The sequence below is a fragment of the Strix aluco genome, chromosome 10, assembly GCF_031877795.1.
Source record: "Strix aluco isolate bStrAlu1 chromosome 10, bStrAlu1.hap1, whole genome shotgun sequence".
Lineage (NCBI taxonomy): Eukaryota > Metazoa > Chordata > Aves > Strigiformes > Strigidae > Strix > Strix aluco.
In genome coordinates, this window is record NC_133940.1 from 13,256,069 (window position 1) to 13,274,615 (window position 18,547).

General features: G+C 36.8%; 1 protein-coding gene across 1 annotated transcript in view; it reads right to left on the reverse strand.

The window, feature by feature from the left end:
• Window positions 1–443: 443 nt before the first annotated feature.
• Window positions 444–18,547, reverse strand: part of AMMECR1 (AMMECR nuclear protein 1) — a 109,623-nt gene continuing 91,519 nt past the window's right edge. Inside the window, exons 5-7 of the mRNA XM_074835313.1 lie at window positions 11,618–11,708; window positions 9,843–9,939; window positions 444–4,865 (exon numbers count right to left, since the gene is read on the reverse strand). Coding sequence (XP_074691414.1) covers window positions 4,751–4,865; window positions 9,843–9,939; window positions 11,618–11,708 — 303 coding nt within the window. The 3' untranslated portion in view covers window positions 444–4,750. The remainder of the gene's footprint in view (window positions 4,866–9,842; window positions 9,940–11,617; window positions 11,709–18,547) is intronic.

An 18,547-nucleotide genomic window follows, 5' to 3' on the forward strand; every position in this document is an offset into this window, starting at 1 on the left:
TGCTGAATAATGTTGCTACAAGTAGCAACGGCAATGTATTGGTTACACCAATATGACTGGTTCTGCAACAAAGTATTGCTTCAAAAGGTTGAAACCACTGCCCCCTTGGAGAATAAGCAGCCCAAACATGGACAAAAGTCCATATTTCAAGTTAGACGTAAGTATAAAACTGAACTGATAACTGATATGAATACTGATAAATATACTGATATAAATAAATGCTGATTTAACTTGGAGTATTTAGTGACTCACTTCTGAATTAGACTGAAAGCTGCATGCACCTGTCCACAATCTGTTCCTACAGCAGGCAAAATGAAAAGACAGTTAATCACAGGAAAATATTTCTAACACATCGTTAGCCTTTAACATTAACACTAAGTGCAAATGCTTAAGTAAAAAAATTGACCAAGCCACACAATTAAGCAGAGAAACATAAAAAGAAATGGTGATTCTTTTTCCTTATTTTATTGGGTAAATGATTTAAAAGGTAATAACAATAGTGTTAAAACTACTACAATATCTTTCCACAGCCATATCTCACAGACCCACAAATAACCTTCTATTTTTTTTTCCTCATTTTTCTTTTTAAGCCGTACTTATATTAAAATGCCCATTTCAACAGTTTCTTCACACTAATAGCAATTAAATGTGGAAGGAAGGAGGATCTAGTTATAAAGGAAGGGGGTTCAGGTAATCTGTGATATTATTGTAATCAATCAAGTTACTAAGGAAGGAAGGAAACGAGAGGCCTTACAAGCTACTCCAGGTAGCTCTAAGCCCATTGTGTGTCACCATTGCATTAAAGATAACTCAAAATGCTGGTGAACAATTTAAAGTATTTTTTGTAACATATAAAACACTAAAATAACTTAGAAACTAGATCCAAATATCTTGAAAAGAATCAACTTTGATATACAAAAACAGTCATAAGTTGTTACAAAAGTTCAAACAAAAGTTTGTTTTCTCAGTGCGTTTATGTACCAGCGCAATTACTGGGTCCAGAGCAAAGAAAGAGGTTTTTATTTTTTATTTTTTCTTTAACAGTAATAAAAAACGAGGAAAACATATCTTTGTATATAAAGAATCATTGCTGGTCTTAAGAATAAATGTAACCAGAAACCCTTAAATCTGAGAGGCACACTTTGGGTTTCTCTTTTTTTTTTTAAACTTTTTTTTTTTTAAACATAAAAGGAAAGTCACCAGTTTATTTAAATGGAGGAGGTATTCAGACTCCCCAAATAAACTTAATTCAATTAACATCACTAGCAAAAATCAGTTAGAAACTGTACAAAAATAAAAAAGTTAACACATTTAATCCTGCAGGGATTTTGTAAGGACTGGAAGGCAGGCTTTAGGAGCAGCATTTGGGCATGGCTGGAGGCTTCTTTGGTTCGATCTAACACACATAAGAGATGTAACCTACTCCAGACAACAATTTTAAAAACCCGCACATTTGAAGACAAGTAAAGAGGTCTGTATACAAACACCAGGGTGTGCAAATGGATTTGACTGCCTTGATTTAATAGTGTATGAGGTCAGAACTGTCGTGTGCCCTCCCGCTGCTATGATCAGCGTTGGGGTTGAGATGGTGAAAAGTCAGTGCTACAGCAGTCTAGGCAGAAGGAAGGCCACTTGAAGCATGACTTCGTAATAGTTCCATGTCAAGTCTATGGTTCTGTTGTCTAACTCAGTTTACAGAACAGGGTTTTTAGGAACATTAAGCAAAAGAATTAAAAAAACCCCAAACCAACAGTCTCATTAATGGAATAAGGCAAACTGAGTAGTGCTCAAAAAAAAATCAGCATTCCAACTTAAAAAACAGTGAAATAAGCTACTTGGTTGTACCTTAACTTCTTATAAAGTACCCCAAATCAAAAAAAATTATAAAATTTAAAGATCTGTATCTAAGCCCAGCAATATACCTAAAAGGGTACTAAGCGTAACTACAAGGGAATGACATTTGTGAAAGCAACTGTTGATCAGCTTTACGCAAACAGACCTATTCTGTCCCAGTGCATGTCACAGTGAACTGCACGTTTTGTACAAATAAACCCACAATTACACAGAAACAATCCATAGCATTTTCAGCACTTGCATGCTGAGGAGGTAGGTGCCCTAGAAACACTGTAGATAGACTGATTATTCCAATCTTTTAAAAAAAATATCATACAATCTGATTGACCACAGACTCTGTAACAGTTTTTTAATTAGTGATACAAAACTCTGGTCCAGAAGGGTCTGGCATTAACTCATTTCAAAAGCACACCTTTACAGTTTGTATAACACCCTTTTAACTATATTTTTAAGCAACAGCTACTAAGAGATAGACAAAAATGCATTGTGCATTATGCTGTATACAAAAAGGAGACAAAACTATCCTTTTCTCCCCCAAGCCATGGTGGGAAGTATTGCTGACCTTGTCCTTAAAAACCTGCAGGATTGTTTATTCATCAGTATATCATTATTACACTGGTAAGAAATTCTGTATAACATCTGCATATATCGAAGATTTTTTAAAAAATCTGATATGATTTTAGATCCGCATGACCAGTCACGTGACCTGCTTGAGGTTGATTAGCACCTTTCAATACATATATATTTTTATATATAATAGATCTTTTTAAAAAACTTCTAACAATGAGCTCATACAGAAGCATGAGCATGCTGTAACGAGATGACAGATAAAGATGGGGTTGGATGACTTTTTTTTGCAGCAGCAGAATGATTCAGTTTGTGCTCAGTTTCCCTATAAGGGCAAGAAAAAAAAAAACCCAACACAACTCTATCAGGTAGCCACTTGTTCACAATTTCCACTTGAAGACTAATTCATTTAAAAGTGTTCCCCAAGTAGAAACAAGACAACAGTATCATCCAAAATAGCCTCTGTATAAACATCTATTAATTTTTGCAGCTTCTGGCTGGCATCTCTTGGCTCCTGAAATTTCAGGCCCTCTGCTTATGAATTAAGGCATCACAACTGAAAATGTTACTATTTGGACATCAAATGCTGTGGATGAAGGAATATCAAAGACCTTCTATAAGAACCTCCATAAAAATTAAGTGGCAAAGCTAACCTCACATAAGGGATGAGCATAATTTATCCATATGTGGTTTTGAAACCTTACTGAAATATTTCTATAGTCTGTCTCATTTTTTTTAACAACTGAATTTTGATTGATTTTTTCTATTTGAATTTTATATATCTATATATTTACAAACATTCATTATTCAAAGTAATTGTAATAACTGGAATTTCTGCTTACTGTGGTTTACTCACTCATATTAGGAAGGTGTATTGCCCCCTAGAATATGCACTGAACTACAACAGGTATTAGTGGGAGTTCTGCAGGCACATGAGCAAGGAGCTAGCTCCTACCATATACTGGGCTTGCAAATATACCATGCATACTTTCTACTAAATCCTATTTTTGCAGAAAGAAAAAGTTCCAATCAGATTTTTTTTCCTTCTACTATGTGGAGGGGTATCAGAATTATTACACAGAACTTAAGCTCTGAAGTACTATTCCTGTAATAGATGAAAACATGTAAAATTATGGCATACTTGTCCTGTGCTCTTTCACAACCGTCTTTTTTTCTTTTTTAAACAATAGTTAACTTAAACTCTTCATGCCTTGATAAAACTCAACAAGTTCAAAAGCAGAAGAAAGAACAAAACAGGGATTTTTCTTTTTCAAAATAGGTTTGCTATAAAAAAAAAAAAATCTCACTTTAAAAAAAATCCCCAAAAACCTGATGCCAGAGCAGACTCCATATAGTTTGCTAGAATGTCTGGCATATTTGCTATATTTTTTCTATGAATTTTATATATAAGTATATAGTTATGTCATAGTCAAAGGCACTAAAATCTAAATCCATTTTCTTCCTAATATGACATCTGCTACTCACCAACCTGTTTTTAAAAACAAATGTCACTCCTAATTTGAGATCATCAGAAAGGCATCGTCTCATTACAAATGCATTATTATGACTAGTCTTAACAGGGCTGGATTGCCCTCGATTCCCAGCACAGCATGGGAGACAAAGGTATCTGGTAGCCTACTGCATTATGTCATGCCCTACCAATTAGACCACTTGATTCTGAAAACGCTGCCATGTTAACATCACCTCTCATTGTATATGTAATTGCTTCTCTTCATCCAGAAAAGCATTTTGTATGTCAGCCTTGACATTTTGGCTGCATGCGCTGGATCTGAAGATCATGTATATAGCTACATGAGGTCTTTACCGTGGGGGTGAGATATTGTACACACAACATTATTAGAATGTTATGAAAATGCAATTCATTGTCTAGTATAATACCTGAATCTGATATGTTTCATTCCCTGTCACACCTGTTAATGCAAAAGCCATGAATGCCTTTTTGCTAAGAAAAGCATCCCTAACTGTAATCCACAAATTCTTCCTTCCATCCACAGTCACAGAAAGCCTTGATTGATAAAATTCAATGTTAATGAAGTAGAAATTTAAAATTTCATAAAAAACCCAAGGGCTATATGCTGCAAAAAAATCTGCAGTGACTCAATAATAAAAAAAGTATGGGATCTTTGTAGTAATGTAGTTTTCCCTCCCGTTGCCATGATGAGCTTAACCAACTGAGAAGCCTCAACATGGCAACGGAAACTATCATCATAAAATGGTACAGTAATAGAGATAGCTAGACCAAGAAGGGGCAGGGTCTCCTGGGAAGAGGTCTGCAGAGAGGTCCAGTGACTGGTCATGCGGCTCAGTGTCAGGAATAATGGTTGTATGGTGGAAGGGGGTGCCCAATACCATTTTGGAAGTGATGATGCTGACGATGGGCAAGGTACTCTGTGTAGCTCATCGTCATCTTCTCACTGCGGTACCTAGAAAAAAAGCGAAGAAGCAAATTCAAGAACTGTTACCAGGAAGCTGTAAGTAGCACTAAAAATACTGCACTAGTGGTATGTTTAATGATAACAGCTCTATACTTCTGATATTAGGAATAAGACTAACTTCAGCTGCACAAGGGCAGGGAAGGAACCACCATGGTTGTCAGGGTCATTTCTTGAATCACATGACAAATCACAACGTAAGTGCTTATGAAAAATATTTTAAGCAAACAGAACTGTTAAAAATTGTTCCCTGCTATGTTACTTGAAGTAGAGGGAATAGAAACTCATGGTGATTTATTGAGAATGTCCCATATCTTCAGTCAACTCTCTACATAAACCTAGGAGGAAAAACTGTAAACAAGCACCACAGATTTTGGGGCTGTTTTTACAATTGGGCTGTTTTACAATCAGTATCAATAGTCTGTCAAATTCTATTTTTAAAATGATCCCAGCTATGATAAATGGAGTTACATTCCTTTTAGACTAGAATCGTAGAATATCTCAAGTTGGAAGGGACCCGTAAGGATCATGGAGTCCAACTCCCTGCTCCTCACAGGACTACCTAAAACTAAACCATATGACTAAGAGCATCTTCCAGACGCTCCTTGAACTCTTGACAGGTTTGGTGCCATGACCACTTCCTGGGGTGTGTGTGGGGGTGGGGGTGTGTGGGTGTGTGTGTGCTGTTCTAGTGACCGATCACCCTCTCAGTGAAAAGCCTTTTCCTAATGTCCAACCTGAACTTCCCCTAATGCAGCTTCATTCCATTTCCTTGTGTCCTATTGCTGGTCACCAGGGAGAGATCGGTGCTGATTGAGGCCTTTTGCCATCTCGGTTGCCCTCCTCTGGACACACTCTAATAGCCTGATGGCCTTATACTGAGGCACCCAAAACTGTACCCAGGACTGGAGGTGAGGCCACACCAGTGCAGTGCAGAGTGGGACAATCCCCTCCCTTGGCTGGCTGGCTGTGCTGTGCTTGAGGCACCCCAGGCCATGGTTGGCCCTTTTGGCTGCCAGGGCACACGGCTGGCTCATATTCAACTTGCCATCAACCCAGACCCCCAGATCTCTTTCCATGGGGCTGCTCTCCAGCCTCTCATCCCCCAGTCTGTACATATAACCAGGATTACCCCAGCCCAAGTGGAGAATCCTGCACTTGCTCTTGTTAAATTTTGTATGGTTGGTGATTGTCCACCTCTCTAGTCTATCCAGATCTCTCTGTAAGGCTTCTCTACCCTCAAGTGAGTCCACAGCTCCTTCTAGTTCAGTATTATTGGCAAACTTAATGTACATTTGATTCCTGCATCCAGGTCATTTATAAAAGCATCAAAGACCAATGGCCCTAAAATTGAGCCCTGGGGAACGCCACTGGTGACTGGCTGCCAGCCTGATGTAACCCCATTTACTAAAACTCTTTGAGCCTGACCCATCAGCCAATTGCTCACACAACGTGTTATGGATTTGTCTAGCTGTGTGCTGGACATTTTGTCCAGAATGATACTGTGAGAGACAGTATCAAAAGCTTTGCTAAAATAAAAAAAAACCCACATCTACTGGCTTTCCTTGGTCAGCTAGATGGGTGACCTTGGCATAAAAGGAAATGAAGTTGGTTAAGCAGGACTCTCCTCTCATGAACATAGGCTGGCTATGATCAATGACTTGCGTTGTCTCTCAGGTATTTTTCAATAGCTCCCAAAATAGCCTCCTTCGTAATTTTACCAGGTACTGAAGTGAGACTGACAGGCCTGTAATCACCAGGGTCTTCCTCCTTACCCTTCTGGAAAAATGGACATTTGCCAGCTTCCCGTCAACCGGGACCTCTACAGACACCCTAGACCGTTGAAAAACAATGGAGAGAGGTCCTGCAATAACATCAGCCAGCTATATGTGACTAAATGCAGAATCCAGGCCCTGACAACAAATAGTTTGGATATACTTGCATCAGTATTGTTTGACAACAAGGAACATATTGCCACATTTACACTTATCTGTAGAAGTGTAAAATCTACACAAAAACAACACTATTCCACATTTCCACAAATTTCACTTAGAAAGACCTTGCATAAGAGATCTGACAGATGAGGTTTGGTGAATCCAGCTACAGTGACTTAAAATATTGCCACCTCTCCTTTCTATCATATTTTTCTTCTGGAGTTGCTCTGGTTGTTCTCTCCTCTTTTAGGTCTGAAAAAAACACAACAGATGGCTCAACCACTTGTACTCACAACCCAACACAAAAGTTTAAACTACTGTGGAGTTACCAACTGCAGCAATTAAGGTGGCAAACACATTTGCTTCTGTTGCCTCTTTGCCAGAGGAACAGAGCAGGACATCTTACACTTGCAACTTTTTGCTTCAGTGGACATGTTTCAGAGCTCCAAAGGTGCCCACACTTACTTGATACAACAGTTGTTTGTTAATGATGTACTAATTTAACAAACAGCCGCTGGCTGAGAGATTAACTGCAGCTCTTCTTGAATTGATGTGAATGGTATTGGCACTCTACACTGGACGAGTAAGCTGGTCTGTGAATGGAATCCCCAGCCACTACGAAACTAAACCAGAAGCTTGGTAGTTAATGAAGTTGGTTGGAAGTGGGTCAGAGCAGGCCAAAGGCTGACTGACTAGAATCACATCTGCGCATTTAAGCAGATGGAAGAGAAAATGCAGTTACTGTCCTTATGCATTCTAGACCCCCTGAATTGGTACACTTCTTTCAGCTCCAGTATGTTTCAGTTCACTTCTTCAAAACATGGCCAGAATTACTGGGTATTAACTTCAAGTGAAGATAGTTGGCAATAGACTAGTTTTGATCAGCTTAAAGCTTTATTCACACACAGGACATTTACTTTAATTCAAAGACTTGAAAAAGAAGTTAAAAGCACTTACTCCACTCTTCCAATAGACATTTTACTGTACGACAAGAAGTTATTAAAATGAGGCTCTAAAAAAGGTTGTCTGATGCAGGGAAATGGTTACTGTTTTAATACTACTGTTTAGAATATGTCAGCAGAAGCTCAGTTTTTAAGCAAGTAAAACAGACAGCCAAAAAAAAAAAGATTTCTTCCGAATATTAAAAATTATGCTTTCCACTTATCAGGCCAGTGATTTTGCTAGCAGTTTGGATGTTGTGAACTTAAATACACTTAAAAACACAGGCTTTTTGTTTTGTTTTTTTTGGGGGGGTGGTTTTCTTTGTTTTTCTTTATGTTGTGCTCAGGTACCATTGCTCCAAACAAATCATGTAGCTGGAAGAAAAGGTGTGCTATACAGAATTTTTATTTCTTGGAAGAATATATTCCTCATTTACTGAAGTGTACACAAATTGTCATTTAAGAACTACAGCACTGTTACTCTTGCCCTCGGCTATCTCCATATATTCTTTTTGAACAGAAGGTAACAAGGTGTAGAGCTGAAATAAATTAAAAGGAAACTGGGGTTCTGCATTAGAAAATTTAGCTGGATTCTGTAAATCCTTCCTCCCTAATTTAACCTCCAGAATAGCATGCTTTCCTTAGTCACTGCTACTCCACAGTAATCTGGTTCCTACAAGAATCCAGAATTCTGAACAGTCACTGAGACACAAAGTCTTATTCTTCATCCACAAGATCACAGAACAAGTAATTCCTCTAATACTAAAATATTTCATTTTCTAAGAAATGCTTTGCTTTCTATCTGCTCTAAATATAAACTACTGCTAAGTAATAGCAAGATTTGTAGATGAAGATGACAAATGTGGAAGCTGAAAAGAACCAAAATCTCAGGTCTTTGTCCTGTAAAAGTACATATCAGGAGATTCCAAGTATTTTCAAATGTCTGAAATTACTTCCTTGTCCATAACTAAAACCCAATTCTTTCAAGTCTGGCTTACACCTAGCTGCACTAAGGAGGAAAGAATTTCCAAAGAAATCAAGACACAGAAACAAGAGTAATATATACAATATTTTTAGAACTAATCTTGTGTCTGTGTGAGCCCCTAAATGTTTATAAAAGATATGAAGGACAACAGGTTTTGGACAAAGGATTCTAACTTCGTTATTTGTATTAATAGTATTTCAAGCGTGGCCTCCCTGAAGATGATGAACTTCCTTATGATGCAAGATTTAAAAAATTCTTATTTCTCCAAGGATGAAATAGATATATAGAGTTTAGCAGTCATTTTATACTGCAAGTTTATAAAAATATATAGTTTGAGAGGCGTTCTTATAGACTCCTCCACGCTTCACCATGTAACTACAATATTATGGGCAGAATATCTGCTGCTAATTCTAAAATATTTTGGCTCCCGCCCACTAAGAAGCCCTCAAGAACACATTTTATTAAATTAGCAAAATCAAAATACACTAGTGTGTGAGAGTGACTGAGTATGAAATAAAATATTGAATTCATGTCTTCACTCCTGAGAACACCCTGACATAGTTTAACTAGCACACTGACTGTCAAATCAGCTACCTAGTTTGCATACCAAACACCTGTTAAGATAAGGGAAACCTATACTCCACAGGAGATAAAAAAGACACAACGCTTTCTTTAGGAATTGAACCCATTACTAGTGCTGAGGGGCCTCTGTGACTTCACAGCAGCACCATCTGCTCCAACACAAATTGACAAGTAATCCTTGTTAACAACAGCCCCTGAAGATCCGTTACAGCCAACGAACAAACTGTAAAAAGCAAGCGCTAATACACTGCTAAGGTTTTTCAGAGTTATGAAACAAAACATGCAGGTACCCTGATATATATGTAGCCTGATATTTAATAACAGCCTTTCTTTCTTGCTTAGTGCCACTAACCCCTATGCAAGGCACAGATATTCTCAAAAGTCTGGACTGCTATTGTCAAAGAAAGAAATCATTAATACATACAGGAAAGCTTACTACTAACATCTGAAATAAGCACTTACCAGGAATGAACACATCACAGTACTACAAAACCAGGACTTATCTGTAGTATCCCATGATGCATACCTGGTTAGCTTTATTGTTTTCCTGAATTCATTAGTAATCGGAGCTTTGTAGCCTCCTTTCCTCAATAAGGAATCTATGGTTTGAATGTGGTCCCATCCTGTTGAATTATATAGTAGCAAAAATTAGTCAGAAATATAGTAATAAGAATAGATGTTGCAAAAATACAGTACAGTATGTAGTTTTACTGATAATGAAAGTGCTCTGCTGAGTTCTGCATAAAACATAGATCGTTCTTCCCTACTTAAGGACAGCTGAAAGAAATACCACATATAGGGTTTCTTTACACACAAAGTTCACTCTACAAACAACATATATTTCTATCTCATAGTTGAAATACTTCAAAAGTGGACCCACTATATCCAGGTGTCCTAGATCGGGAACAAGATACAAAATTAAGCTTTTCTGAAACATTCAGGTATGATCATGTATCACAATCACTTTATACATCATAAATGGCTATGACAGTATGAAAAAATAAATTTCTGTATAAAAAATTTTTCGAAATTATTAGTTGAACATGTGCAGAGAGAACTTCAGAGAATAGACTTCTCCATAAATATCACTTAACTTTACAGTGATATTTCTAATTTCAGAACTAATATATATATATAAAAAGAAGTGATGGATTAAAAATACAGATTCATTATTGTTCTCAATAAAATCTGCATGCTATTCAGAACTCCTGTTTATTGATTTAAGAAAGCCTAATATTTTAAGTAGCTTAGACATATTATTTCCAAAAGATGCAATTACCCTAGTCACATTGCTTTTGCCTTTTTTTTTTTTTTTTTTTAAAAAAAGGGTAGTTTTGGGTACATAAAAAAATACAAATGTATAGTTTTGAGTACTTTTAAAGAGTCAGATTGCAATGCATGGTCTACTAGAACTATTTAGAAATTTAAACACGAACACCACCCCCCCACCCCCCAATTCCTGAATTTAAAAAAAGCTTGGAAAGCCTCTAAACTTTTAAGGGACTATTTGGAAACAGAATTATCAATTAAAGATGATCCTCAGTAAAAGTTTCATCCTATTGCTTAGCAGACCAACTCAAATACAAAAAGAAAAAGAAAAAAAAAAAGCAGCAATGCAAAATGTAAAAGATTTAGACACACTGTCAAGCTTGGAAGAAAAAAACATAGTGAGTAGTCCTAATCAGCTGCTTAATCCAAAGGATTACTATTCAACAAAATCTATAGGTTTTTTTTAATTCACAAACTTAAGTCTGTGCCTCTATTAAAAGAGACTTTGACAACATTATTTTGGATTTCATATTGGAAGTAATTCCCTTCCATCCATCAAAACCCAGGAAGCCAGTGCTTATAAAAGGAATTAAGTACTAGCAGAAAGTAGCTAATGGAAAAAAAGACGTGATCATTGCAAATTTAGGAATAAATCAGCCGTTAAGATAATTGACCACACAACCCATCACTTAATAGAGTTTTTGCATGTTACCAGTATCACAGCATAACAACTATACGAAAATTGGCAGCTTTTAACTGTAAAGCTGGTTGACAGCACTGTACCACCCCTCCATATTTTATTTTCCTACAGCTACACTGCATTTATGACTTGTTTAAAAAACAGCTACAGTTTGCTGAATCCCTATAAGGGGGTTGATACAGACATGTAATTGGCATTTTATATAAGAGTCTTCTTACAATTAAATATTGCTCCATCATCTGACATCAGTGCAAGGTCAAATATTGCATTTTAGATTTATATGTATGCTTAAATTCTTCACCAGATCATATGAAATAAAGTGCAACAATGACCTTGCTCCTTTGCAACCTCCGGTAAGTAGGTGGCGGTGCGTTTTGATCCTTTTTCATTGATGAATTCTATTCTAATGCCATGTACACCCACCTGCAAGAAATTGGCAGCTTTATTAGTACATTAAAAGAAAAAACATACGAGAGATTTCTAACATGACAAAACCCCAAATGTGAACCTTTCAGTGGTTAATACGGTTTTGTGAAGAGTTTCAAGAGGTGGTACTGAAGTGAATGTAATCTTTTTGAAAGTTGTTCACCTTATAGCCTTGTAAGGTCAGTAGCAGCACAAATATGGTCCTCAGCTCCCCACCACGGAGCTTCATTTCTGGTCTGAAGGAAATCCAGCTGAGATACAAAAGTCGCTCTGTCACTGAGTCTACTGTCTCCCTCTGACACTGTCAGCAATGTTGTTGCTGATAAAATCACCTCATCACCAGATACAATCTGCAAGCAACCAAGCAGCTGGCAAATCTAATCATGTTCCAATGAAGAGCATTAATTTTGTTCAAAGTAACAACTGAACAATGAAAGGTTTGTCACACTACAACTTGAGCCTGGAGCCTTTAAAATTTTTGCTAATATATGATGAGGAAAAGGAGATATTCCAAAGCACTCAGCTTCAAACTCCTATTTCCATGCTACTAAGTATTCTAATAGGACAAAATGCCAGTATGGAAACCAAAATTACTAATACCAAGGAGTTAGACATCTATAAAGTTGAACCGCTAAAAAAGATTTTTAAAAATAATAAAATTAGGCTAGGCACCTTTCCAGGGCATTGTTTAAGCACCCTTGTTTTCAAGGTACAACAATTCTGTTGAGAGTACATGCACTTGGATCAGGCATGCCATAAAAGATATCCCATTGCCAGTAAGTTTTCAGTTGCTTTTGAGTGCTGTGTGTAAACACAAAGCATTCGTAGACGGACATTTTTATTTTCATGCCCACATAACTATGATGTTATTTCCATTTAAATCCAAAGTTCCCAACGCTGTGTGTGGAAATGAATAGTTTATGTTTAAAAGGGTATCATGTTATTTGGTATGGCACTTTTTTTTTTTTTTTTTTTTTTTTTACACAAAATTAATTGGAAAATGCTGTAACAGTTTTTCCAGTAACAACCTATTTTACTGTAACTGCATGACAGTCAAAAAACAAACAAGGAATATTACAAACCTCTACCACTTGTTCAATTAACATATTTTCTAATATTAAGACTCTATTTTTTAATCTTCATTATCTTAATATATAAGCATGGGGAAGTGGGAGGAAGAGTCTCTCTTGTAGCTGGCCATGACCTCAACAATTTTTCCCCATGAACCTAACATTTCTCAAGTAGGAAAAATTACTTGGAGACTAACAAATTTAATTCACTGCAAATTTTAATTACCAAACACTCCTAAACCTAACTTCCATGACATGGATATATAATCACTAGAGAGACCAAATCTGTATACTCAGGTGATGTAATTATGAACCCAAAGGACCTGAAAGTAAAATGAAACAGTGTTAGAAGCTGAAATGAGCTACGGAGTTTATTCCAAGAACAGACTAAGTTTTTGCAGCTGGTGATTTTGTAACTGTCTATATTCAGTTGGCTAAGCACGAAGATCAAATATTTTCAGGTTTTGCACACCTTCAAATTCTGCAGGATATTGATTCTAAACTCTACACAACTGTTTTGCATAATAGTGGTCACGCAGTTTTCATGAGAAGCCAACCAGAAGCACTAGTGATGTATTAAGTATGATGAAACATTCAAGCAGTAGGTAATTGCACTGCACTGGATGTTTCCCATTAACCATTTTAATGGAGTTTTAGGCCCATTTTTCTTCCCTGTAGAAGAAAAAGATGTACAGCAAAATGAGCAAGGCAACACAACTGCACCCACAATTCCTCTGGTTGAGAAAGTTTCATAGCATTCTGTGAAGCATGAATTCCAACTGCGTAGCTAAGCAGTACTCTTAGTCCAGTTCAAATGGCTTTTCATTTTTTAATTCCAGTTAATCAAAACCAGGCCTGAGTTAAATAAATGGAAGCCACACACAAGCAAAATAAGAATCATCCACACTAAGACTGGCATGGGCACAGCTGGGAATTTATTTTGACTTCCTCAAGAGACCAACGTTCCTGCATTGATGAAAACTTCTGAGAAATTTCCCAAAATATTCCTCTCTAAGATGGTAGGTAAGGGATAGGTACATGTTTGGAAGGCATTAGTTGGACTGTAACTGGCTTACCTACCAGGCTCAGCACAGAACTTTGAGGACCAAGCCACAGGTTTTATATAGACTAAAAATACTGATACACTACAGGCAACATTTTGTAGAATAACCATCTCTGTCTGTGAAGTTCAGAAAAACAAACCAAACAAACTTCTGCAGATGGAGTTTAAATTGTGTCTCATCTATTACCATTTGTTAGGGAAATAACACATACAGGTATCCTTCTGAGCTGAAAAAAGACCATGCAATTGCCCTATCAGCCTCCCAAAGGGACAGGAATCTACTTAGATGGTTGCTATTGGGAGAGGAAAGCGAGATAAGGAGAGAGACATAGAAAGGCAACAAACCAATCTCCTCCAACAGAAATATTTCTATAGGGTTGTAGAGCATGAAATATTGTATACTATGTATCCAATACTTGTGGATATAAACTTTCTGGCCCACTGTGTAAGTGGCCAGAGGCTACCTAAAACTAGGTCCAGTAACAATATTAATTAAAACACACAGACCTTTCACTAAATATAAGGATTGCATTAAACTACATTTTTTATTTTACTTCTGAAGTGAGCTCAACACGACTTCAGACTTTGTTGTGTATTCACACACATTCATATTCAAACATATGCATTCTTTTTTTAATGAATCATTTAATTATATACACCTTGGGATGGGGGAAAACATGCACATACCACATTTATTGTTTTGCCAAGTGCTTCTGGCACTTGCTAGATTATTGACCATATTACCTCTCCCATCTTTCTCTCTCTGTTAGTCTAAGAAAAAATTGTTCTGAAACCAAAGTTCAAGCAACTATCATGTTCAACTTTCTCACTCAAAGTTCCAAACACAGTTTGCAAATCTGTTCCTCTTGTACTGACTCTCCAATCACACTGAGAGGAAGAAATAACATTATTCTCATTGGACTATCAACATGGAATTTGCATAAGAATCTAAAACATCAAGCCTTGTTGAACTTTCAGCTTCTAGTCCACTGTGGAGTAAATTATCATTCTGTTCAGTTTTATCTACTGCACTGAAAACTAAGAGATTTGCATGCAATTATCACTAATTAGTTTAAGATTAATTAATTGTAAACATTTTTTCAGAAATACATTAAAGCATTTAACAAAGAATCTGTTACAAAGAATCCACATGCAATACCCCAGAGCTGGAGTAGTGCAACACCTTCTTGGTGTTAAGGGAAAGGCAGACACTTGTTCCTAAATTCACTATTTGCTGTTCTCCTCCACTCAAGACCAGAAACATGGCTCCATGCACAATCCTTGCTGCCAGCACCCAGTTAAACTGTGACAGATTCCACTCGTCTGCCTCTCAGTTCTACCAGTGCAAGCATTCGCATAACCACGGGACGAAGCAGATAAGTCTGTTCTGGGTTATAGCTAATCCTTCTACTGACTTACGGTGTGTCAGCTCAATCTTTGAACAGAGGCAATCTATAAACATTTTCAAACAGAAGAGTTGTCCTGTAACTTGTACAGTATTTCTTATGATACCACGTAACAGTAACTTTCCCATTTATTTACCTAACTAGTACTATGGAAATACAAACTTGTACAAACTTGTCTGGAAATGGAAAACTTCAGGTTAAGCAACTACTGCTACTTATTAGAAGCTGATGCCACTTTTAATTAGCTGAATTCTACAGCTTTTTAGCCTCACATCTGTAGCAAATATGCTGGCTTCTTTCTGATCATCTGTAGTAGGGCTTAAATATTACATTCTGATTTAACAACGGAGGCGAAAGCCTGCTCAGAAGTTATGCTCTCTGCTTCATGACAAGCATTCTTTTTTAAAATGAATTATTTATTTACATACACTGAATCACTGAATATTGTCCAAAGAGAATAAAATATTGAGATCAAGGCTCTTTCTTCTCTGTTCGAAGGAATATAAGCTGCAAGAGTTGCTGCTGCACTTGCGGGAAGGAAAGAATTCCTGCAACTCTTAAATGTACTAACTTTGTCAACAATGAAAAGCCACCTTTCAGTCAACATTATTGGCTACAACTATTTAGGCTAATATTTAAACCAGTGCACACAGGCTAAAGGCCTTTTGTATTAACACAGCAAGCATGTACAATTCTGCAGATTTTACTTTACTGAAGAACAGCAACTTCAGGGCAAAGATCTCTTTCACGGTATTTTAAGGAAGAGCTGCTGGTCAATTCTAGTTATTTATTACCCCACTGGAATTACAATAATGTTTTCAAAAAAGTTTCTTATTATAATTACATACAATCGTAACGTTTTATGATTTTTAATAAAAAAATGGGGAGAGGATCTAAATTAGCAAGACAAGCTTTACCTTCTAGCAAAACACCCCACAGATTCTTAATTAATTTAATGAGAAAATAAAGAGGTGTTCATTTGCTATAAAATGAAATAGAGAGGGAATGAGCAGAGGCACTTTGCTTTTCTCCTCTGTATTTCTAGAAAAAAAAGCATGCAGGGGATACCTGAAATCATCTGCCATTGTAACCTACCTTGCAGTCATACCCTCTCACGGAGGAGGAGCCTGTAGCACCAAAGCTGGAATTGCAAGACCTACAACATGATCACACCTCATGTATGCCATTTCTGGGATCTGAATCCACTCACAGGATCTTCAGAGTGCAGGCCTATTTGCCCAAATTGCAGACTTACGAGTTTCACGAATCAAACAGTTCTTTCTAAAGGACCCAAAGCCATTATATGTCACAGCAATCTATTCAAACTCTTCTGTGTGCCTTCTCTTGGGGTGTTGTTAACTACACACATAGTTCCCAGTGCAACATGAGATGCAAGTATATCTGCATTAAGAATCAACAGCAAAATTGGAGACATCCTGAGGCAGGAATTCAGATTTATGCAGGAAAGAAAAGACTTGGTAGAACAACAGAGTAAAAAGATGAGCCCAAGAGAATGGAAATATGGATAAAGCTGAGTTTATGCGGGGAAGAAATGACTGCTATCAATATCAAATATGATTAAAAATAATTGGTCTTTATGACTTGCCTCCCAAGTAGTCCTGTGATAACTGATCTTTAATAAAAGAGTACTATCAAATAAGGAAACCTATCTTAGAGTTTCTCATGTTGCCTATTTCTTTGAGATGGAAAGGTTGTGAAACTCCACCCCAGCAGCAACTGGACCACAGCAATATTTCATGGCTTCTCTCTAGCACAAATGAAGAAACAGTTCATACACTCCCAGTGTTCATTTCAAAGCCCTACATCTGTTCAGCTACTGAAGTGCACTGTAATTATATAAAGTCACACGTAAGTAAGAACGCTAAATTATATTTTAGGAAGCATCCTCATGAACCATGGCATTGAAGTGGTGCTTTAAAGGTTTGTACTTTTTATAAAAGGTGAAAATGGCAACAATTTGAAAAATCATATGGGAACTAACAGCAGTCAATTTGCTCATATCTCCTGTTTACTTGGGTGAAGTTTCTGCTGCAAAAGGATCCCACATTGCTTTTTACAACTGAAATAGTAATTTATTTAGCTTGGGAAAATAATTCATTAATAAGATAAAAGATGATCTATCATTCTGCTTCAGGATATAGGAGACAATCCTGAACCGTTATCTTCAAATAATCTTGTCTCTAAGCCACCAGTGCACTGTGGGTTGTCTAAATCAGCAATTTTGAAATATTGTGACCTCTGTCAGCAAACTGCTGAACTGGCTCCCACAAGATCATCAGTAGCATACCTACAGAAGTAAGGCCTCCTAACCAGGCTGATGTTTTTCAGGATGATCTGGAAATTAACATTCTATGAGACAAAATATGCAGAATCTCTCTTTTCTTTATACTCTAGACATCATGAAATGTCTTTTTGCCATTAATATTGCATAACTGCAGTTCCCTTAAAAGAAACATGAATGACATAAGCTATCTCACTGACAGGGGCACAAACAGCAGTGAATCATTCTTTTAAGAACTAACAATTACAAATTTTATCTTTCTTATATTTATACACCCCCCACCCCCCCCACCTCTCCTTTTGCATGGAAAGCTTGTGGATCATCCACAACTATATATGATACAGTCACTTGAGACACATGTTTAATTTACAGGAAAGAAGGAAAAAAAAAATAATGGAACCTACTTTGGGATCATTTCTTAGAATTCCTAGGAATCTGCTAGAGGTTTTAAAAATCTATCATTAAAAAAACTTAAATGAAATAGGAGAGAGCAACTAAGTAAATGGATAACACAACGACAATTATATTTTTGATCCCTCCATTCTTCCCTCCTAAGTCAGGGTTTTCCAATAAGAAGAATCATGAGAGTCCATAAAATCAGTCAGAACTGCGCAAGAGTTCTGCATTAAGGTTTTTTACACTGTTGTTGAAGTCTCAAGGATTCTGCAACATGATACAGAAAGGACATAGAAAGTAAAAGCTTCCTTTGTTTCATACAAGTATTGAAGTTATGAATCACAAGTCTCCCAAAGAACAAAGTTAAAACCAGTCTTTCCAAGGGAGAGTGGATTTTTGAACTCAGGCTTTGGTTTCAGCTTCTCTTTAAGGATTAATATTTTGGTCATCTTAGATGTTTATTATTGAGAGAATAAAACAGTGTCTAATAATATTTATAGACTACCACATGGAAAGAGCATAATGCTATCTCGTTATGCACTTCACACTTTTAAAGTGACATTTTCTTAGTGGATTCATTGTCTGATTTTTAATAAATT